Source organism: Chiroxiphia lanceolata, chromosome 4 (genome assembly GCF_009829145.1).
Source record: "Chiroxiphia lanceolata isolate bChiLan1 chromosome 4, bChiLan1.pri, whole genome shotgun sequence".
NCBI lineage: Eukaryota > Metazoa > Chordata > Aves > Passeriformes > Pipridae > Chiroxiphia > Chiroxiphia lanceolata.
This window is the reverse complement of record NC_045640.1, coordinates 13,607,373-13,632,301: the sequence shown is the minus strand read 5'-3', so window position 1 is coordinate 13,632,301 and position 24,929 is coordinate 13,607,373. Positions and strand designations below refer to the sequence as shown.

At 38.6% G+C, this 24,929-nt stretch overlaps 1 protein-coding gene across 1 annotated transcript in view; it reads left to right on the top strand.

Moving 5' to 3' along the window:
* The window catches only part of STK32B (serine/threonine kinase 32B), a 175,487-nt gene that overhangs the window by 78,879 nt on the left and 71,679 nt on the right, over positions 1–24,929 (top strand). Inside the window, exon 4 of the mRNA XM_032686574.1 lies at positions 13,908–14,081. Coding sequence (XP_032542465.1) covers positions 13,908–14,081 — 174 coding nt within the window. The remainder of the gene's footprint in view (positions 1–13,907; positions 14,082–24,929) is intronic.

Genomic DNA, 24,929 nt, shown 5'->3' with positions numbered 1-24,929 from the left:
AGATTTGAGAGAGTGAGCAGTGTTTCAGTCCATCTTGTTTAATTTATTTTAGTATTTTAGAAATGTCTGCAATTAAGAAATGAAGTACATCATACTGAGAGGAATGTCTGACAATATTAGTAGGCATCTACATGTGATGGAAAGCATTATGCTTCAGCACTAAAGTTTTAAATTAAGTAGTTTATTGACCAAAAACAGGAGAGGCTTCTTGAGTGAAACCTTTTGAGTGTCTGGTTTTATTCACCAGGGATATATTGGAGTGCAGGAGATTCTCTGGGAAACTGCCTGAAAAGTGTTTGTGTATTTCTAACAAAAACAAAATAATAGGAACCATTTATTGCAGTAGCACAGGGAAATTTTAGTTTGCAGTGAAGTCAGGAAGATGGAAGGGTATGATTGGAAATCTGTCCAATTCCAGTGAGACAACTAGCTACAGAAGGTGTATGTGTGCAAGAAAAGATTGACCTGCCTTTTTTAGGTTACATACAAGGAAAAATGAAGGGGTTTGTGTAGCTCAGAGGAAAGTCTTGTTCATGCCTAAACAAATGAAAAAGACAGGCACTATTTTAAGCCTCTCAACCCATGCAGGGTGCCTCACACACACAGATACGTGAACACAATCACTGCGGTGTCTAAATTTATACACAGCAAAGATTTATACCTTCTCTTAACTCCAGTATGTATTCATTTATTGTTCATTCACTGAAGTTTTTCATGTGCTAAATGTTAAATTTTGTTATGATTGAAGCTTAACAGTGAGTGCTGCAACTTCGATCTTTCTTTGCTTCACAAATCTGAAAAAGGGACTCTTGCAAAATTGTTTCTAAAACAGAACAGTGTTTGAAGTTAAAAGAGAGTTTGGAAGTCATTTGTTGTAATACATACAAGTTGGACTGCTGAATTTTGGGTTCCACCAAAGTATGAGTCCAGACTTGCAACACTCTTTTTTTCAGAAGCTGCTATTGTCCCAGCACAATCTTATTGTTATGTACTATAAAACTTTGGATTATTTGGTCTGTTTGAAATCCTTGTTTAGTAACTAATCTTTATGACTACAGATGTTGGTAATGACATTTTTTAAAATCTTCCACAAAATGAAGAATTGTGAACCTCAAACAATGAGGTTGTGAGAGAGGAAAGAAAACAAAGGGAATCCTCCATGAGATAAATATCTGCTCAAATTCTGTCCTTCATCACTCCTTTCATTGTATGTAGCCCCAGTCAGAGAGCTAGTTATCTGTTGTAATGAAAATACTGCCGAATCACAGAATTGTTTAGTTTGGAAGTGACATCTTGAGTTTACTTAATCCAAACTCACAGCTCAAGCAGAGTTCCCTAAGATAGGTTGCCCTATTTGGGATTTTAGTATCTCCCCAAATGAAGACTCCACATCTTCTCTAGGCAGCCTGTTCCAAGGTTTGCCAGCCCTCACAGTGAAGAAGGGATTCGTGTGTTTCATTGCCTCTTGTCTTGTCACTGGGCACCATTGAGAAGGGTCTATCTCACTCTTCTTTGTTTCTGCCCGTCAGGTATTTAAACACCCTGATGAGATCCCCCCTAAATCTTCTCTTCTCCAGGGTGAACAGTCCAGGCTCTCCCAGCCCTACTCAGATGAAAAATGCTCCTGGCCTGTATTCATCTTTGTGGCCCTGCACTGGACTCTCTTGCACTCAGAAGCTGATAACTGGATGCAATACTTGAGATGTGGCTTCACCAGTGCTGAGAACAGAGGAAGGATCACCTCACTGGTGACATGCTGGCAGATTTCTTTCTAAGGAAGCTCTAGGATGCTTTTGGCCTACTTTGCTGCAAGGGTATGTTGCTGGCTTTTGGCCAACTTGGAGTTCATCAGGAACTCAAGATCCATTTCTGCAAAGCTGTTCTTCAGTCAGTTAGTCCCAGCATGTACTGGTGCAGGAGGTTGTTGCTCCTCAGGTACATGTTTCACCTTGTTGAACTTCAAGAGATTCCCGTTTGTGAATCTGTTATGACTACACCCAATTACATTCTTGTCCTTCATGTGTTTGAAAATTATTTCCAGTACTAGTTACTTCTTCACCTTCCTAAGGATTGAGGTGAGTCTGACCAGTCTATAGTTTCCCAGATTTTCCTTCTTGCCCTTCTTTAGAATAAGAGAGACATTTGCTTTTTTCCCAGTCTTTAGGAACCTCTTTCAACTGCTGTGACCTTCTGAAGATATTTGTCAGCAGCCTTGAAATGAAATTAGGAAGCTCCCTCAGCATTCATGGGTGCAATCCATCAGGACCCAAGGATTTACCTATGTCCAGCTCATTTCAGTGCTCCCTAACCTGGTCATTCTTCACTTAGGGTCCTTCTTGCACCAGGTTTTCCTTGTCCTTCACATCTCTTGCCACACTCAACTCCAGGTCAGCCTTGGCTTTCCTAACCCTCTCTGCAAGATCAGATAGCAACTATGTGCTTCTCCTGGGTCACCTGCCCCACTTCCACCTATTTGACACTTATTTTTTCTTCCTGAGTTCAGTTGGGATCTCCTTGTTCAGCCATGCTGGTTTCCTACTTCCTTTGCTTGATTTTCTACCTATCAGAACGGACTGTATCAAGCATTGAAGCAGGCTGCCCAGGGAAGTGATTCTGGAAGCATTTAAAAGACACGTAGATGTGGCTCTTAAGGACACAGTTTAGTGGTGGACTTGGCAGTGCTGGGTTAAAGATTGGACTTGATAGACTTAGAGGTCTTTTCCAACCTAAAGGATTTGATGATTCTATAATTTACAAATAGATCAAGCTTTGCAAGTTGCAGACAGACCTCTGATGCGATCCATATTTTCAGTCTATTATTCCCCATGAGTTTTTTCCTTGCCTACAGCTTTCCCAAGAACCTACTTTTCTAGGCAAACTGTTTCCTGTATTGGTAGTGGGGCACCTGTTTGTGTGAGTAGCATCCCTGAGTTCATCACATAAGCTGTCTGTTGCTTGCTTTAATTGGAAGTGTTTGAGACAAGCAGGGGACAAGGGAGACTAGTTGGCACCATACACATAATTGCTACTGCTGTAGTGCCACGTGCATATGAAGTGCTATAAATTGGCAGTGATAATAACACAAAGTGATAATGAAGAACTTGGTGAACACTCGCCAAGTCACAGCACATCTCCAACACAGCTGAATAGATTTTAGAGGCTGCATTCAGATGAGAGTATCCAAAAATCCTAAGTGCCTTCTATATATGCTCTAATTCACACAAGCAGAATAGAGTGCTCATGTGTAATTGTGAGGTACCTATTTTAAAGAAGGCTATAAATAGAACAGGAGCTAGGGGAGACTTTTCTTTAATCCACTCAACAAAAGATATATGAGAGATAAAACACTTGGGGAAAAAAAGACTGAAGAAGAATGAAGCTCACTTTGGATTCAGAGAGTAAAACTGAGTGAGGCTGGTGAAAGCTGCCGTGCTTTTCGTGACAGCAGAACAATTAAAATGAGCTTTGATGATATTGCATCCAAGTCTGCTAAAAATCCTAAACAAATAGACTGAGAAACGAGCCTATTTTGCATTCATTTGCAAGTCTTACTTTATCTTTGGTTTGATAATATTTGAGAAAACACAGACTTTGTCATGAGACTGTGCTATTAAGTCTACAAGTATATGAGCAAATGAGCCAGAAAAGTAATTAATTTTCTCCTGAAAAAACAAATTATCAGAAAACACTTTTAGAGACAGACCACTTGGAAAAACAGAGCTCTTAATATGTGGGAATAAAAATGTTGCCAGTCATAGTAATTGCTAGCAGTGTGTCTGGGTGGCTTTTTTTCTACTTTTGATAGTTCATAGTGCACCAAAAATTCATCCTATTTGCCTGGAATTTTCTAGGTCTTAAGGAAGTGTTCGTGAAGGTTTCAACTAATGTCACTTATTGTCTCCAAAGTTACCTCCCATAGTGGCCTTCCTTGGAATAAGTTCATCCAGCCCTTGTCTACAAGATTTGAAGTATCATTACCCTGGATTAGAGAGCAGAGCTGGGACATGACACCACTGAGCCAGGGAAGGGAACTAATTACAGTCTTCCACTACCCAAGGGTGTGGTGGTGATGACATAAAGATGGCAATATCTACAGATGGAGAAAAACTCATGTACATTGAAAGGATGAGTGACATGAGTGACATAACCGACATAGAAATCCCAACCGGATGTAAGCAAAAAGTATCTTCAAAACTAAATGAGTGGTTGGAACATGCTTCTTGGAGAGGTTGTGCAATTCCCATCCTTGAAGATTTTCAAAACTTCCCTGGACAAGATCCTGGGCAACCTGAACTAGTTTGAAATTAGCCCTGCTTTGAGCAAAAGGTTGGACTTGAGTTCTGGAGATCTCTACCATCCAAAATTATTCTATGTGTCTATCTTAATGTTCACTGAACACTACTTAATCACTGAACATTACTTAATCACTATGTAAAAGATCTCATATGACTGTGGGCCATAATCAAACTCTGGATATAAGCTCTTTAACCCCAGTCTAGAACAGAAAACAGTATTTGGTAGATGATCACCTATATTTAATCCCATGGTTTCTCTCATGGTTTTTCTACCATATTACAGAAGACACCATGACTAAGGACAAGGAAAATACCATACTCTCATAGAATGGTTAGGGTTAAAAGGGATCTTAATGATCATCTAGTTCCAATGGGCAGGGACACCTTCCACTAGACCAGGCTGCTCAAAGCCTGGACTTGCACACTTCCAGGAATGGGGCAACCACAGCTTCTCTTGGCAACGTGTTCCAGTGCCTCTGAGTAAAGAATTTCTTCCTAATACCTAATCTAAACCTGCCCTCTTTTGCTATCTAGAGTTATTACCATAATCCACATCCCAAATGACCTCTTCCTCCCATGGCATGTGCAAAATCAGAGTCAGAAATGAAAAAGCTTCTTTTAGGTAGAGCAAAGCATTAGTTGGTTAGAGCCAGGTGAGGAGTAAAAGAAAAGCTGCTCTAAGCAAGCCATCTCAAATGATCAGGACACACAAAGAATTTAAACAGTTCAAAACAGCAGAGATCAATAATCTGTAGTTTGCTCATGCAAAAATAAAGTAATGAGGTTTATTTCACTAGCTGCAAGCAAAAGTAAAACAACAAACAACCGTTGTTTATTTTGCATTTTGCTTTTACATGATTAGTTCATTACCATTCTTCACTGCCTGCCTGCGGCCTGATTGTGTATCTTGTGATGAGCTGAGCCAAATGCCGTGACTGCATATGGGAATGATCATAGAATCATACATAACATGGCCTGGGTTGGAAGGAACCTCAAAGATTATCTTGTTCCAAACCCCAGGCCATGGACAAGGGTGCCTTTCACTAGATCAGGTTGCTCAGAGCCCCATCAAACCTGGTCTTGAACACTTCCAGGGATTGGGCACCCACAACCTCCAGCAGTGCCTCACCTCCCTCGCAGTAAAGAATTTCTTCCTTACTTATAATCTAAACATGCTCTCAGTGTAAAGTCTTTTCCCCTCATTCTGTCACTACGTGCTCTTGTAAATAGTCTCTCTCCATCTTCCTTGTAGGTTCCCTTCAGGTACTGGAAGGCTGCAATTAGGTCACCACAAAGCCTTCTTTCTTCCAGGCCAAACAATCCCAACTCTCTTAGCTCTTCCTCATAGGAGAGATGCTCCATCTGTCTAATCAGTCTGGTGGCCCTCCTTCTTGCTCCAACAGGTAGATGTCCTTGCTGTGCTGGGGACCCCAGAACTGGACATAGTACTCCAGGTGGGTCTCACTAGGGCAGAGTAGAGGAGCAGAATCACCTCCCTCAACCTTGTGGCCCCTCTGCTTTAGATGCAGCTCAGGATACAGTTGGCTTTCTGGGCTGCAAGTATACACTGCTGGTTCATGTCCAGATGACCAACAGTTCTTTCTCAGATCAGAGGGGATTTGTGGTCTTCCCAACCCTCTAGAGGGAGAAAAAGACTTTTCCTGCATGTGAAGATGAAAAGTAAACTGTCTCTAATGGATAACCCTTGGTTGGATGAGAGGTAATGATATTGGTTATATGAATATAGACTATGCTAATAAGTCTGTGACATGTCTCTTACTGTCTTTGTTGAGACAGAAATTCTAGCCATCTTTCAACTTAATTTCAGGCTATATTTTATTTAGGTATTTTTCTTAGCTGTCCTGTTTGGTCACATCAGAGTTAAATAGAATTTCAGAAGGTATTTCAAAAAAGTATAAACAATTCTCTACAGAAGAGTTGCCTTGTTCTCAAAAGTTTTCTTACAGAATCTTGAAGACAATTTTATACATTTTTAAAGAAATATAGGAAGAATAAAGGAGGTAATTGTCCTTTGTTTTTAACAACATTTGGAGAAATGACTTTTGTCTTTCTGAGCTTGGAAACAAACATATTTCCATTTCTTTACAATAGACTTCTATTAAATATTTTGTAATCACAAATTTCAAAATCCAATAGCTATTGTTTATCCATTTTCCAAAAGAACAAAGAAATCTATAGAAATGTAAGCAAAACAGACATTATGAAGGAACATTTCCAACACACCTTCATAAAACTTGCATACTTGTATTTACGAAGTTCATGAATCTTGAGGCTTTGTCTCTTGAGGCTTGTCCTTGTGCCTTGGCTGGCAGAACACAAAAACTTGATATTAATTTGATTGGCTTGGACACTTCATTTTACGAAATATCTATTTCAAAGGTAAATATTTGCTATTCCCTGTCACAGTGGGTGCAATAGTTTTCAGCACACCTTCTCAGCAGAGGCAAGTTTGTAATGATTAGATGTATGAATGATCAAAGCTGCTATTTTTGTCACCTATACTATAACCTATACTTACATCAGTTTATATTATGGCTGTATTATAGTCCATTATACCTATACAAGAGAGCTTTGGACTGTTATTTTTCTTCTCTGTTTAGCTGTTCAGTGGCTGTTCTTTGGCAAATGCCAACTTACTCAAGCCTTTAAGTGGCCTGTTCTTTTTCAATACGACAAGTCTTGGATAAACCTATTACTTAACTTATGCTTAACAGTGAATGAGAAGTATTTCATAACGTAGTTATACAAATTGGACTGTTAAAAAAACAAAGCAAGGGAAGCATATCCAGAAATACTGGCATCAGGATCGGTAATTACACCTTCTACTTGTATCTTAATTGCAGGGTAACGCATTAGCTGCACATAATGATGATGCAAGTTGCCTATAATCCCATAAATTAATTCTGCATTAATTGGTAATAGTTTTGAATTATAAGTACAGAGCGCTATGCTATATTTAATGTCATACAGGTTTAATATTTCTTTAGAAATCAAGTATTTCTATATTGTATTATCTATAGCATGTAAATGTTGATAATTTTTTTAGATTTTAACACACTCTTTTACCAACTCCAAGCAGAAAATTTCCTAGATTTAGGGGCTAAAGTGGTGAATTTTTACTAATTTTGCAATTGCTTTTTTCTATATATTCACACAAAACTAATTTATATTTTCTTACTACTTGAAGCATACTGCTTGTCACAAGCTACATACAGACTATCAATTCTGGTTTTTTAATTTTTTCTTCTGTTTTTTTGCATCTTTCACATAAATGTGTAAAAAGTCTGTGTGACATACTATGCAGTATGTTTTACTTTATAAATGAAAGATAGAATGCTGATTTTCTATCCCAGATAAATATAAACCCGCTTGTATATAGGCTTTGCCTGTAAAAATTACAAGCCAGTTAGATATGGGATCCTGGTTATTTCGAACAACAATTTTAGTAATTATTTAACTTAGGTACCTGGTGACTTCATGCTGTGTGTTATGCAGAGAGAAGGGAATAGTTTTCTCTGCTCTCAAACCCTTCAAGGACAAGAAGAACTGGGAAAGCTCCCAGAGCAGTGCTTGTGCTGGAAGGGTGAGACGACAATGCAGCTGGGCAGCCACGTCCCTGTTTCAGCCTTCCTCGTCTGCATCTGTTGCTGTTCCTTGTCTAGGCTTGTGAGTGCTCAGCCCTGATCATTTCACCACCTGTTTCCTAGAGAGACTCTAATAACACTTTCCATTGTTCTCTATCCAGAAGCAGTTTTGATGCATTCTTATTTTGTGCAAATCTTAAGAGCTCTGCAGAAGCCAGTCTTGGCTCAGTATATTTTTGACATTCACTGGTCATCTTTATTATGCAAATACAGCTGCAGCATTGATTTCTTCTGTTTACCAATATAGCAAGATGACTTTCAAATCAGGAGTCATGTAGAGCTATACATAACGTAAAGACAAAGTCAGTAACAATTTTTCTGGTAAAAATTTGTTTCATTTATGTGAAAGCCAAGCAGAATCAGCTGTGGTAACCTGTTGCTTCACATTGGTTTTCCAGCAGAAAGGAGGTCTTCATTCAAAAGCTTGTCTTTAAGTAAAAGTCCCAATTTTGAGCTTTGCTGACCTTTCAAAAAAGGGTTTCCTGACATTTTGGATCCACAGCTTACTGGCATAGTTTCCCAGGAGATTGCTATAAATTGCTTCCCAGGATCTCTCTACTTTGCACTGTCCTGTAGAGGACCTGAAGGGGACATCAACATCTCCAGTGGGAAAATCTACAGTAAGTAGCTGGGGCTTCATGTCACTGCAAAAATTACCACCTCCCTTTAATGTTGCCAGGGGAAAACTGAAAAAGGATCATTCTTTAATTTTGTAATTAGGAGATACCAAGGATTAATCATTTGTCATATTCAGTAGAAAGCAGAGGTGTTATCTGAATGTATTAATTGTGCATATCTTGCTTTACGTGATTACCAGTTTATGAAGTTTTGCTTGGGTTTAAAGATGAAATAGTTGTAATGTTTTCTTAACATGATATAAATACAAAAATTAGATATCATTAAAACAAATATACAGATATAAATATGGAAATAGATATAACTTATTTGAAGAGTGCTCTGTTTAGATGTTTTTTTTATGGAGGATTTTGTTCAATGGTAGTTTATCTTCCAGTCTGAAGATAATAAAAAATTCAATTCCCTATTTCTATGGGCATTATTATTTTATTTTAATTTGGAGAAAGGTGATTCTAATGCATTAAAACTTTTCTTCAACCAAGAGAAAGCAGATCCTGTAATTAGAACAGTGTTCCTATAACTAGGTCATGAAACTTTAAAAACAAACAAAAAAAACTATTACTCCGAGTCATTTACTCTTTCATTTCAAGGAGGATTATAATTTTGTCTTTCAAGTAAGTTAGTTATGTATTATCAGTATTCAATACCAATCAATTAGTATTCTATATGTCACAATGCTACAATTCATTCAGCAGGTATTTCTCAGTTACCTGGTTAACATAAAAATCCCAAACAACCTCTGAGTTTACTTCAAAAATCAATCCGCCCCTTTGTATGTCATTTGCCTTTGAGTAGATAAGAAGCTTAAAAAAGTAAAATTACAGTGTTTACTCAAAAACTAATCTCCACTGGGCTAGTTTTCCACCAGCCCCTCTCCAACCTGCAGCAACATTTTCAAAGATTCCTTTTTCCTGTGGCCAATATTTCACTTGTCAATTTCAGTTCTTAGATCAATAAATGAAAAGCTCTTATTTCTTGAAATATTGAAAAAGCAAGAAGCTAAAGGTAATATTAATTTCTTATGTAAAGAAAGAAACTGGATTTGTGTAAGGGAGAGAGACATAGGACTAAAGTGCTTGTGACCATGACAAACCAAGCTGATCAAAGCTGGTGTATGCAGAGTAGAAGCAAAACTCTTTGGTACCCAACTGCACAGCAGGACCTGGAGAAACTCCTGCTCTGCATTCAGTAGCTTAGAAATTGGTAGCTGCAGGATCTACCTAGTCAAGTGCCCATCAGCTCCAGAGACCTTCTGCTGTTTGCCATGCCCCCCAAACTCTGGTTCTGAGTTCAAGAGCAGAACATCAGAGAGAATATATGGAACTTCTCAACAGCTGTGTCTTAGTGTGCAGCATTCTACTTTCAACATGAAAGTAAGACTGACCTGTGCTCCATTCACAGATCATGAAAGATCACAGAATCATAGAAGGGACCTCAGGGATCATCAGGTTCAATCTTTCCTGGCCAATGATGGTCTAGACAAGATGGCCTAGCCAAATCTGAAAAGTGTCTTATGTAGGAAGGCTGCAAACATTAGCCATACTTCTGAATATGTTCCAGTTTAGTTTGGGGGGGGAGGGGGGCTTTTTGTTGTGGATTCTTTTTTTTTTTTCCCTTTTTTTTTTTTGGTTGGTTGTTTTGTTTGTTCTGGTAGTGGGGTTTTTGTTTGGTTTTTGTTTGTTTGTTTGTTTTGTCTGTTTGGGTTCAAAATACTTTCTTCTAGAGGTACAGTCAGTTCTGGGAGCCTTGTAGCTCTGTCTGCAGGTATTGCACTGAATATGTTTACCTGAGAGACAAGACATAGTAGCAGGAGACCAAACATTCACTAACAAGTCTGATAAAACCCATCTGTTGTCACCCTAGCCTGGATTCCCAGAGATGCTAGAGTCCCTGAGAGTCCCAGGTCAGTGAATGGGTGGAGGTTGGTTGAGCCCTGGAAGAAAACAACATTTATTTCCACAGGGTTCTTTGCTCTTCGCTTTGCTCCTCACCAACTCTCTGGTGATTCCTAAGGTGGTTAGGTGTCTAGTCTCACCTAGTGTGGTTGCTGTTAAGTTGTTACAGAGTGTGAACAGAACTAACAAGCGACCCTCCACATATGGCTGTAGACATGCTCTTCTATGCAAAGAATATTAAATCCTCACGTAATGAAATGGGACAGAGTAACAGCTCTTTCCAGTTCAACTTTTTGATCTGTCTTTTAAATCATTACCCATTAACAGATGCACTGAAAGCTTGCCTGGGAGATGACAAAGGACCACCAGTCCCCATTCACAAGCACAGGAAGCCAGGGTCCATCAGCGGAAAAACATGCTTGGAGTGAAAATCCAGTCCCACCAAGTGTCAGTATTCACCTGGATGTGAACAAGATTTCACATTTATTTCTGGATAGTTCTAACGAGTCTTTTGTCTAGACTGAACATTCATGGGTACACTTTGGAACACACTAACAATTTTCCCCAAAAAGGGAATAGTCATTGAATTCAAAAGGAAGTTGACAACAGTCACTATTTACCCTGCCTTCACCCTCTGCCTGAAAAAATTACTCAGGACATTTATATCTCAAGACTAAGGTTGCATCAGAACCATTTCTGTTGACATATAACCATATTATTTTAGACATCAGAAGTTCTCTTTAGTCCCAGACTAGGCACAGCATTTCACTTATCATTTAAGTAGAGTTTTCAATCTGCAAATTTCATTTGTGTTTTTTTTTTTTAATATAAAAAGGAGGCAAACAAAATCTACACTTTACTCAAGTAGTAACTGAAGGAAAAAATTAACATTCCTGAGAGGGTGGTGAGGCACTGGAACTGTGCTGTGGATGCCCCATCCTTGAAAACGTTCAAGGTCAGCTTGGATGGGATTTGAGCAACCTGTTCTAGTGGAAGGTGCCCCTGCCTACAGCAGGGAGGTTGAAACTAGGTGATTTTTAAGATCCCTTCCAACCCAATGATGATTATTCTACCTCTGCTCAATGCTACAACTTCTTCACTTAAAATAACAGCAGTGTCAAAAAAAGAAAAAAAAATCTTAAACATAACTACATATTTAGTCTTTGCTTCTGCGGTTGCTCCAGTCTCAGTAATGCACAATATTTAGAGGAATGTGACTGTAATTGAAGCCCTCTGGGTTTTTTTAGTGTGTATGTGTGTCTCTGTGTTGCAAAATTCTGCATCTCTAGAGGTGAGCAGACACCATGTGCCACCTACTTTGTGTTTTTCTTCAGAGATTTGACTTATTGAGAAGCAAGCTTCATGCAAATAAAATGACTTTCCCCTCCTGGCATTTGGCAGTCATACAGGACTGTAACATAGGAGCAGACTACCTAGAGACACTCGCTTCTCAGAACTGTGTTCAGAAAGAATAGCAAGCATTTAAATTCAAAATGAACCATCTGTGACAACCCCTAAGCAGTGCCTCATTTCAGTAAGTGCAAGCCTGGGAATGAAAGTGAAACTGTACATAACGGTCAATTAAAATAATCTAATATAGACTTTTCTGCCTTTGGGGAGAGGCCGGGTACATATTTTCTGGAAGCCCACTCTTTTTCATTTCCTTAGCCTAAATTTTACAGTTCAGGAGAATGGAATCACATCTGCAGCCAACATATATTGCACATCTCATGGGAGAAAAGGTGCTGGAAAAGGTACTATCAATGCAGATTACCTCTGAGCAGTTCATATCCACAACTGGCACCAGATAATATCAATTCATATCAAAATTAATTCTAAAACAATATCTAAGAGTGATTTCCCATCAGAAATAAGGTATTCACCATCCTCCGTTTGGGAAATCTAAAATACTGTATCTTAGACAGTTGTATTCAGAAATGAAATCCGGGGAGTTTCTGTCAGTTCATTCAGACCAGAAATAAACAGAGCAATGGCAGCATAGCCAAGGTAAGTAGAAACACATGGAAATTCCTGCTTACCCAAGCACTATATATCTATATATACACTATATATTGGCTGGCTACACCTTTAGATTTACAGGATTTAAATCAGATCAGAATTTGATCCTCAGAGTATTCCGCAGGCAGTTCTGGGAAAGTGTCCAGAAGAATTCAGTTAGCAAGCATGAAGACTCTGTCATTTTATAAGGTATAAGTTGCTGACTGAAAAAAAATACGTATTGTTAGGCAGTAAAATTACAGTTTTATTTCTTATTGAATTTGGAGCTACTCTGCAAGCTGTAAAAAATACCCAGCTAATAGAACATTGTGTATATTTACTGAATCTGGAAAATGCCATTGGGACAGCAGCTTTCAATGCTGCCAGGATACTTTCCATAGGCACTGAAATACAGTTGGATGTGTGTGAATACCAAGTGTGTTTCAAGGCCTTCCATTTTGTTGGTACTATTTTGTAAGGCATTTTGTCAACTGAATATGTGTATGGTTGTTTAAAAATGTAAAAACCTGAAAGGTATTTTAAATACCATTTTATCAACATTCAGGTGTTAATCTATGGTTAAAATAAGACAGTGGTATGGCAGCAGTTCAAGCTCTGCTTGCCTTCATATCCTGGTTTCACCTGGGAAAAAATTAGTTTTCCTCTTAGTAGAACAGTACTGTGTTTTGAATTCAGTATGAGAATAATGCTGATAACACACTGATGTTTGGGCTGTTGCTCATTTGTTCTTATCCTAAGGCAAGGACTTCTCAGTGGCTCATGCTCTGCCAGTGAGGAGCTGTACAAGAAGCCAGGAGGCAGCATGGCTGGGACAGCTGACTCAAACTGGCCAAAGGGCTATTCCACACCACAGAGTATCATGCTCATTATAAACTGGAGGGCTTTGGATGGGAAAGGTTGATCGCTGCTGGGGAACAGGCTTGATATTGTTCAGGGGTTGGTGAGCAATGGTGTTGTGCATCACTTGTTTTTCTTGGGTTTTGTTTCTCTCTCTTTATCCCTTTTCATTACAATTATTATTACTGTTATTATAATTAGTTCTACTACTATGTTTTACTTTGTTCCTATTATTAAACTGTTCTTATGTCAACCCAGAAGTTCTTACTTTCTCCTGATTGTCTTCCCCAACCCACTGGGGGAAGGTGGAATGAACGAGTGTCTGCATGTGACTTAGTTATCACTAGGGTTAAACCATGACACTTGAATATGCAGAGTCCCACCACAATCAAAATCTAGTTGCAGAATTGAACCACAGCAGTGCAAATGCCTTTCTGTGTATACCTTTTGAGCGAATCATGGACTTGCCATAAACAGATCTACTTAATGAGAGCCACCCCTAGGCACAGCTGTGACTACACCATCAGTCCTGACATCTCAGCTGTAACTCTTTCTTTCAGGTATTCCTTTCAAGATGAAGAAGACATGTTTATGGTGGTTGATCTCTTACTCGGAGGTGACCTGCGTTACCATTTGCAGCAGAATGTCCACTTTAATGAAGGAACTGTTAAGCTGTACATTTGTGAGCTGGCGCTTTCCTTGGATTATTTGCAGAGATACCACATCATTCACAGGTGGGTGAATTTCAGTTGAGGGATGGGCTGCTTGCATTTGGCAGAGTAGAGGGATTTTATCACATATCTGATTACCTGGTTCTGTTTATTCAAAACATCTGAAAAGTTTCCATTGCTATCCAAGAGTGAAATTTGGCTCTGAAAAAGTTTTTTTTTAAGTGTTTTTTTTTCTTTTCACAGCCATTCAATGGCCTTGTATCCTTCTCATACTGCCCTTTTCTTGTTCTGATCTCATACTCTGATATATGATTTTAACATTTTAACATATAACATGTAAATGCAACCTATAACAGCATCCTGGCTGCTTTTAATGTATTTTTAATTCTCCAGTACCCTAGTGTTCCTGAACACAAAAACATTGTAATCCAGTACAAGAGCTTCACACAACAACACCAGGAAATGGTCGTAGAACCAAAGGCTGAGAAGAATTTGTTTATTTGCAGAATCTACCTGAAGGTCAGGAGGAAGAGAGGTGGAGATATAGAAGTAATAGTAGAAACCAATTGGGACAATGATAGATGGTGCATCCTTTTTGCACTTTTTGTATTACAACAATCTGTTATTTTTCCTGCCTTACAATGGCAATCAGAGTATTCATTTCAAAAAAGATGTCAAGAATCAGGGTCCATTTGTTTTCCTTAAACATTTTGGCATTTAACTGAAGCAGCAGGGATAACATCTCTTTTTATGTTAACATAGCAGCAGTGAAATTATAAAATTATGGGCCTGAGCCTTTATTTTACTCTTTCTGGGCTAAATTCGGGATTATCCTTTATGATTTACAGTGGTCAGAATAAAAAAAAATAATTAGTTCTGTGTGTTACCAAGGCTAGATATGACTTCCAGAGACCAAACTAAACTAAGTTGTACCATAGATCTTCCAGTGTCCAGTATAAACAATTTCCTTCAAATATATTAATTGAGAGATTTAATCCCATCCACCTACCAGAGCTGCCTCATTTTGCAATAAAAATCCAATAAAAAGTAGTATCTGACTGGCTGAAGAGGGATGGCACGCATGAAATCTCTCTGATCAGAGATGTGATGGTAGCTGGGTGTCCTGTGTTACTTAAACCGCACAAGACAAAAGTCCAGAAAACACTGAAAAACTTGTTCTGCTTGCACTTAAAACTCCAGCAAATATTGTAAGCAAATTCTGGAATTTTGTATCCTTATTACACTGTTGTTATTTCAATACATTTCCATGTATTTTGCATAAATTTCCTTTCTTAGTGACTATTTTAAAAGTGGAGCTCAGAATTTCAGCTGACCTTTGTTTCTAATACCTTAGGAAATGTTCTCAGTGAAAAACGAATTGATGAGCATTTTTCTCACCTTCATTTTAATGACAAGGCATTTTATGCAAATAAGGCTGACAAAACATTCATGAGAAAATCCAGTTTGTAATCAAAGCTAGTATTTTGCTAGAAGTCTGGGGCTTAAAAATGTTTCACAGAAAATCCTGTGAAACATAGCAGATGTCTTGAAAGATTGAAGGATTGAAGTTATTGTGGTTCATAGTTTTTGTGGCAGTGTCTGCCTTATCATGGTCCCACTATGAAATTGGGCAAACACTTTGACCTCTTCTGTGTTACTTAATCATGAAAAGTAAGCACTTGACTTTACTTAACTTTTTCTTTCACACAGGTTGTAGTGACTCGTTGATTTGCACTGAGGCAGGGGAAGGCATGAGAGTCTGGAGCTGGTTATTTTCTCCATTTGAGGGCAAGTTCTGGGGTTTGGTTTTTGCTTTCACTCTACCACAAAAGTTTTGACAAAAACTGGTGCGCAAAAATACCTCTCTGTCAGTCTGCGATGGGTCTCACTGGCGGGTTGGCTGGAATTGTTGTTTAGGGTATAAAGGATCTAAATCAGGACTATGCTGTGTTATAGAAGAGATGTTTATTTTGAGGCTGGCAGACCTGAGATCTTAGTGTGTCTGTCCCACTTCACTGCTTATTGCCCAAATGACCCAAGTGTGGCACAAGGAGCCTTTTGTCTCATATTCCCACCAATTACTGCAAAATCCCAAATGATCCACATGCCAGTGAACATGTTATTTAGCCAGGTGAGTCCCAGAACATTCTGCCTTCTATCTAGCCGCCACTTGGAACAGCAGTCTGTGGGATGGGTCTTCAACTGCCTTAAATCTCTGTAGCATGTCTGGCATGCTGACTTAAATTGGTTCAGGAGCCAGCACTAATGCACAGTGAGGAGACATCTAGCCATTACTTTATCACTGCAAACACACCATCTCGTTCAGAGATGAAATCAGTGAGCTGGTTGGTATTTACACTTTGTGGTAGCACACCTTAGCAATATCATTGTTACCAGGTGCTTCCAGTCAGCATTCACTCACTAATCTACAAAACTGTATTGGGTCTTCCATTCTAAAATGAATGCGTTGGCAGCAAAGGGGAAAAAAGGGTTAGTGAGTCAGGGAGTCATTGAGAGGGCCCCCTACTAAATTTTGTCTGGCCTCCAAAGAAAGAATAGTCTAATGATTCATCAGACTGGGGAGGTAGATTTTCAAATTGGAGTACTATAAAGAGCTGGATATATGATGTAACGCAGCCCGGCTAGGGACACGGGGAAGTTCACTCAGGGTTTGACACAGGTTGTAGGGTGGAAAGGAGTGAACAACTTTATTAAAATGGCTCCCCCTTTTATGGGGGAGCTGGGAGAACTTTCCAGAGTATGGTGAATAAGGGGAGGAGTTTTGGGAAAGAGGAACAACGATTGGGTACAGACTATAAAAGGGAGGGATAACAATAGAATATGCATAAGAAGGGAGTAGAACTCTTGTAGGAACGAACCATTACCAGATAGGGATAGGGACAAACCATTATTAAAAAACATTTAAACAGCCTTAAACTTGTAATTTCTCTCCATTCAACAGTCTCAGTTAAACAAGTCCATTATTTCAAATCCATTCCTCTTCTTCCATGACTTCTTTCAGCGCCACAGCCCAGTGCTGGTAGGCTTTTCTCTCTGGTTCTTCGGAATCCTCATCTACATGATGTGTGAATCTGGAGCTTAACTCCTCCTAATATTTACAGATGTCTATGAAATGTGTTCAGATTTCCATTGCAATTGCATTTGGCAACACAACAGAATGGGTTTTTCTAGATTAACCTATGGCCTCAGGAGTTTGCTACAAAAGGAAATGGTAATGAAGGGTACAAGAATTATCAGGCATGAATGGATGGATGCAGAAGCTTACAGACCAGTACTGTGCCATTCCCCTTGGAGATGCCTTGCCATGCTTCTGTGTTTGCTCATGTGCTTAGTGGTGTGTACTTTGAATGTGGCAATCATTTCAGCAACAGAATCATTGTTCCTGTAGGGAAAAATTTACCCATAAATAGTGTAAAAACACTACTGCTCTGGTGTATTTATGAAACTGGTCACTTTTATAAATCACAACCATGTGTATAAAATCCATATTTTTCATGCAGAGTCCTGCAATAGTGGATTTATTAATTATGGCACAATAATGAATGCTGCACTGTGTCTCCCAGCTCTATTGTAAATATTTGCATGTACACAGATGTCCAGCTGGAATTATAAAAACTTAAAAAAGAAAAGCTAAATTTTCAAGCTATTATTTGAAGACTATTCTGGGCAATTCTTCAATTAATTTATACAACAGCTTATTTAATGTTGAGATTGTTGGTCACAGGTAACAGCTACTTTACAAAAAACTTATTTTCTCACAGCCCTGCTATAATTATATTTTATCCACATTTCTTGCATGGAAAAATAATTCTTTGAAAGCTGGATGAACGGTGTTTATTATAGCCCCTTGGGTCCCAGTACACACAGAAAGGCTTCTGACAATACACGTTCTCAAATGCTGGATCAAATCCGGCGTTCTGCCATTTCAAGACGGTATGACTAAACACATTCTTTCCAGAACTGCTTGAATAATACCAGTGAATAACATGTTGGACAAAAGTTTTCCCATCAAAGGCTGAATAAACTTATTTCAGCCATGAGTAACTCAGTCTCCTCCTTTCAAAATGTTTCTGTTCATACATTTCAATAAAACCACCTGCTTCCTCACCAAAGTAGGCTGCCCATTCCCATTCAGGCAGCCCTTCCGGCAGTAGCTCCAGCGCTGCCTCTTCCAGGATGCTCTTGCAGTAGAGCCTTGGCTTGGAGCAGTGCTGGCCCTGCAGTGCTGCGGCTGCTGCCCTGGTAACACGCTCGTGCTGAAAAAAAACACATTTTCACTTTCTAAGGAGAGAAGTGTTAACTGCATTGCCCCTATGACTTTTCATCATCGTTTGGCTCCGTTGGTTTTCATCTAGCTTAGAAAGGAGGCTGGATGTGGCAGATGTCTGGAAAGGAAGTCGCGGTAAGCTTCCAGCACAATTTTAGGATACTGGACTAGCTGCTCTGTGTGTCCTTGATGCTTTTATTTCAGTGACGTTTTTTAATGCAAAACCATTTGTGTGTGTATGTGTACATACATAAGCATACATAAAATTTTTTTTTTGAAACACAATATAACTGATATCAGTCAGGCTTGGCAGATCTATGCTCTCTGCTACAGTGATTACCACTCTGTTTCCCATTCCTGCAAGTTCTTTTTCCATTGGAGAGTAGCGCCAGGAGCTATTCCAGCTCTGAGTAACGCTGCAGCAGGGCAGAGTGGGCAAAAGCTAATGGAAAATGGTAAAAAATAGAGCAATACATTTTCCTCTGCCAGACGATCCACTGCAGAGTAATGGTGTCTTGCTGCTACCAGCTAGACAAGATGTACTTTTGTTCAGCACTAGAACTGTTTGTTCATTATCATTGAACGTGGCCTTTCAAGTTGTCCAGCCACCAGGTGAAATAAGATAATATATCTAAATGATTAAACACTTCTTTAAAATGGGCCTTCCCAGTCTCACTTGTAACACAATACAGCAAAAGAACAAAGTTTACTTAAAAATCTTCCCTTCCTAACCTTGTCCATTTAGTATGTAAGCAGTAAAAAGGTTTGAAAGTTACTTGAAAATGGAAAATTTGCCTCTTGTTGTTTTTCACAGGTGTTACAGGCAGAATAGTGCCAATCTGAGATTTGGTTGGACATACTAAATAAAACATCATTCTTTACAAATTTCTACTCATACTAGTAGTTTTTTCTTGCTGGCAAGTGTGTGCAGATGAAGAAAAAAATGTAATAGGGTCTGAAGTGCATGAAACAGGGAAAAAATAACCATAATATGACTACTGTTCATAAGCAGTACCAAAGATAATTACAGGTCAAGAGGCCTGTCCATTAATTTTCTTAGTTTGCTTTCCCATGTCTCTTCCATGACATTATATTACATTCTTTAAACAAGTGCAAGCCCACGTTATTTCCAAGGACAAATTGCAGGAACTGAGTAGTAAGTTACATAAGAGAAGTAAATTAGAAAACTTATCAAAACCAGTCAAAAAAGAAACAACATGCAAACGACAAAGCCTAGAAAAGCTGCTGAATGCTTATGAAGCAGCACTGATCATAAAAGAAAGTGATTCACAAATTCCAGGCACAAAAAGTATTTAAATTTCAATCATGCACTTAAAAAAAATTAGATACCACAAGATATAAATATGCAGAGAACAAGCCTTTCAATTTCTGAACAGAGTTCTCTACCTACAAAAACAAATTAATTTACTTCTGTTTAGCTACATAAAAAGTTATTTTATGTACCAGATGACATACTGCAAATAAGTGAAGCTGGTTTGGAAACAGAGATTTCCATATACTAAATTACTAATGAAATAAAACTGGCTGTATTGGGAAAGAGACACAGGGAACACTCTGAGATGCATGATGCCTCATCAGGTGCTCCAGTTCCTGCCACTGGTACTGATATAATCTTTTATTGTGGGCATAATGCACTCTCCCTTCAACACTCAGTTGAAATACCAGAAGACACCCATTACACTCTGACTCCTTTGACATCTCATTGCTGAAAGATCCTCTGAAGTCAGCAGGAGATTGTTTGTTTCCTTACAGTTTTCAAGTGAGTAGAGTAAGTCACCTCTTGGCCCTTTCTTTCATCTTCCTTCTTCTCATTATTGTAACATTGTAAGAATATGCTCACATGAAATATTTTGTTTAGCCAAGGAAAACTAATCTCACAAGCCCTAGATCATTTAAAATTTAGGCATCTGGTCAATGTTAAGAGATGGAAGACCTGACCTATAGTCTGAGCTTGGCCAACTATCTTACATTAGATAACAAACTGCTAGTGGCCAGAGATAACCTAAGTCAAGACCACCCCACATGTTTGTTTGTGCTGTACACATCACAATAGTTGGTTCTCTTGTTGATTTTTTTCTCTGTTTAAAAACAGACACCTAGAAAAATGTAGATATGATCTAGACATAGAGGAGTGTATGACATGCATTTAGGAGAAAAAAGTTACTAATTCTTCAAGGAATTCCAAACAATTTTATCTGAATCATAATTTTTATACACTGATTTAGAGGTTTCCCTGAATCCTTCTTCACCTCACTGTAATTTAACCGCAACAAAAAAATATACGTGAGGTATTTTTTTTTCTAAAACTCTAAAATCACAATGCCATCATGAGGGCATTGTGGACTTATATATGTCTGACTTGCTCCTACTAGTTGTAGCTCCATACTCCTCACTACCAGAAAATACAACTCTCTTGGAGCAAGACAAAGCATTTCCAGAGAGGAAATCAGCACTTCATGCTGTCCGCAACTAAGTACACAGGAACATGGAACAGTGCAGAGAAGCTGTGACCTGGACAAATTCAGACTCTCTGACACATCAGGAGGTACAAATCTTTTTGAAAATGGGCAATAAAAAGCTACTAGGTAATTATCTTGCTGTAGATCTTGCTGTGCAGTGAGTTTGAAAGCCAGCACCCAGCAGGTCCATGGATACCTTGGCTCAGCACACTCTGTTTTGTCCTTACAGATATTATACACCAGTTTGCAAGTTCCATGCTCTGCATTTCCCACTTTCCAGTCACTAAGGCAGGGAGGTTTTGGCTTTTTTATCTATATCTGTCTTCCAGAGCATTTTCTTCACTCCCATACATTTGTTCTGGGGTTATAATGACTTTCCTCCAAACTGCTTCTCATTCCTGCAGAGTGTACCCCCACCTAAAGCAGCAGCCATCACCTGCACGTGTTCCTGGTTTTCCCTTCCTTCTGGTTCTCTTTAATAATCCCTTTACATTAACCTACTCTTTTAGGAAGAGAAATCTTATACAAGTAGTCTTTAGGCACATGATATCTATTAAAATGCTACATATCCCTCATCTTCACAATTTAGTGCCCTATTGATGGAAAATGAAATTAAATGGTTTGTTTTCTTCCTTCCCCCACTCCTCAGTATTAAAATTTTGATCATGAATCATTTTTAAACATTCAGACACTGAAGCAGAAGATTCTGACAGCATTGAAGCAGAGCTTTATATTCAAGATTATCTCAGGTCTCCATCCACAAATCTGATCTGATAAATTCTAGTTTTCTGCTTTAGTATATTGCTAGTTTCTTTGTGGCCAGTATAGTGTGAATGTTATCAGAGATATCTTTCTTTCACAGAACTCTGTTTCAAATTTTTGGTGTTGCTTTAAAGCTTCAAGAGATTTTATTATAGACATCTGCTCCCAACTGATGTATGTCAACAGAGACCACCATATTAATAGCATGTTGATATTGTAATTCTAATTAAAATAATCAAGGTTATTAATGATGACATTTAAATACTTTTTTACTAGGTAATTAAAATTATTAGGTACTCCTTCTAGGGAGTCAGAACAGTATCCACAGTATTAATTGCCTGTCTTGCATGGCGTTGCCTGGTTTACCCTAGTTTTGTGACCCTCCACTCCCTGCCCCAACCTTCCCGTGCAGCTGGGATGGAGGAGAGGCTGAACCAGAGAGATCAAATGAGCAAGGATGTGAAGTCCTAAATAACAGAGCAGAGAATAAGAGCTAACCATCTTTGATACAAAATTAATCCCTTTTTTTCCAAAGCTTTGCTGTTCATGTTATTTTAAAAGTATTCTGGTATGTTTGTATATTGGAAATTTCACAACACCGTGACTGTGTGCAGGCATATTCTCTCCACTGCAGTGGCAGATTTGTATGAAGTGTGCCTGAGTCATTTTTTGTTTGTAGTTAGTGAAGAAATTTAAAATCTGTGATTAAAGTATGTAGATGGGGAAAGGGGATATGGAAAAAAGACTACAAATTTCATGCTTACGAAAGTATAAACCAAGAGCAGCATATGGACAATTGTTTCTTTCTCCTATTTCTGCTTCAATGATGGTAACATTTTTTTCAGCTTGGATGAGCAACACAGACATGAAGTATTCCATCTTTCCCTTGGTGATTTCCTTACAATGTAAGGGGGTTTTAATATATGGCAAAATAACAAGGACTTAAGAAAAAAGTATATAGTTACTTGATTTCCTCATGCCTGCAGTAGTCTTCTGTATCTCAGGAACTGAGTGAACTTTTCGCAGTGTGGTAGAAGGCATTTCATTAACATATATTGCAATTTAAGCTTCCTTCATGCCTTGGAAATGCATTGAGCAGCTTCCAGTACAGCTTTAATATTTCAGGCGAGATGTGGTCTCCTTTTTACAACTTTTGACTTCACAGATTTACAGAGGGATGAGAAAGAATGGAATTTGTAATAGTGATCATCTGACAGTTTCTTCTTTCAAAATAAATTATCTTGTGGGTAGGGACTGCAGTTAAGATACAGATTGCCATCATATTTGTTATGCTTAAGTTGCCTTTTCAATTTTTTTTCTCTTGTATTTATGCTCTATAACCCTCTTTGGGAGCTCCTCAGGGCACTCGCTCAAGGTTATTTTTAAACATTCCTATATTTTCTGTAAAATCCTGTCCCAATTCCCTTGGATGGGTTTTACAGAGGAGAAAGCACAGCAGCTCAAAGCTTTGATGTATGACAGACAGTCCTACTGATGAGCCTCTGCTTCTCCCTGCATTTGAGTGCACAGCTTACATTTATTGTGGGGGAATTTCCTGCTGACCCAGTGGGGATAATTGCACTTTCCTGCAGCAGAGGAGACAAGGCAAGGCTGAAATTCAGCATTTATGGTGCTCTTGTACATGCAGAACTGCAGTCAGCAGGGGAAGACCCTAAAATATGATCCCAAACTGGGGCCTTGCAATGTGGGAACAGCACTTGGTAGGCAGTACACGTCCAGTGAACCAATTACACATTCAATGAATTTATTAAATTGAGTTCTGGTGAATTTGGTCATTCTTTACAGTGATGATCAAAATCATCTCTACTAACAACATCTGACTAACAAGAATGAGAAATAACCTCTCTCCAGTGGCTACCAGTTTTTATTCAGGCATCTCAGACATTTATCTTTTCATCTTGTTATAAACACAAAAATTTGGTACTGTTCTGAAAGCAGAGGAGTTCCTTTCCAGTCTAATAGAAACCCAATACAAAGGTGGAGCTTCTTTGTTTTTTGGGGTTTTTTTTTGCCTTTCTCAGTGAGTGACTATTTGGTGTCTAATCATGTTATAATCTCACGGCTTATTTCAGTGATATTCTTAGTGTGCATTTCACACTTTGTTTTTTTAAGTTTGGGGGTTTAATTATGGACACAGGTTTGTTAGAAGATAAATAAAAGTTTTTTATCATAAAGCTGTAGGCCTTCTTTCTGTATTCAGATCTGTCTGTACTCTGCTATCAGGTTTAGTTCCAATTGCAATCATTTTGAGGTTCGAACCATATTTTTCCTCTGGCTTTATTCAGCCCTTAAATTGAATTAGTTTTTATTAAAGACAACTCATCTTTCTCTGTAGTTTTTACCATTCAGCATCAAATGATGCCCAATGGAACTGGAATGCTAAAAGATTTAATAAGTGATTAAAAAATCTACAAGAAAAATAATAGTACAGAAGGTATCAATTTTTTAACAACGTCAGAAGAACAAACTAGTTGGACAGTCTTACACTGAGCTCTAAATGTCTGGCCTGTGAGTTCACAGTTTGGACCTTCAGTGAATATGGCTTATTTTTCAGTCAGCTGAGCAGCTATTCTTTGGAGAGCCAGTCGCAGTAAAAAGAGAAACTGGTGGCAAGATAGAAGGATTTGAGCATACCAAAAAGAAAAAGGACATCATCTACCTGCATAAAGTGTGGCAGAGATGTCCAGAGGGGGACTAGGAGAGCTGAAGAAGAGACATGGGAGTGCAGAGTGTGGGTTAAGATGTGGGCAAGAGAAAACTGCTATGGAAAGGGTCAGACCCTAAAAGACAAAATAAATCAGGAGTGACCAGAGAAAGTGAACGTGGGAGCACAGTAACAGAGAAAATAGGGGGTTGATGGCAGTATATGAATTCCAGGTCAGAGGAGTAGAGTTTACTGAAGGCTGAGTGGCTTTGAGTATGTCTTTCTTCATCACTGTAGTAGTCAAACAGCTTTATTCACCAGCTGTGAAAACCTCTACTCACAGCTCTGCGGATAAAAATTTATACACTGACATAAAAATTACTCTCTCTGTGTATTCCTAGAACAGGCAATGATGTGGGGAAATTCAGTTTTAGATTTGCTAAGTTGCTCTCTCAAGTTGCTACAATAATTAAGATATGGTCCTCATTAAAAATATCAGATCAACAGGACTACTCAGTGAGAGTTAGAGTCTATTTTAATGCAAGTCAATAAACAATAATTGATGTATTGTTAGTAATCAGTAACAATTACTAATATAGTCACTTAGCAAGACTTGCTGAGTGGAAAAACTATTGCCAGAATGCTGCATTTCTCAGCTTTTATGCTAATTAAGCGTATTAGTTATCTAGAATTCCGTCTTTAAAACCTACAGAGAG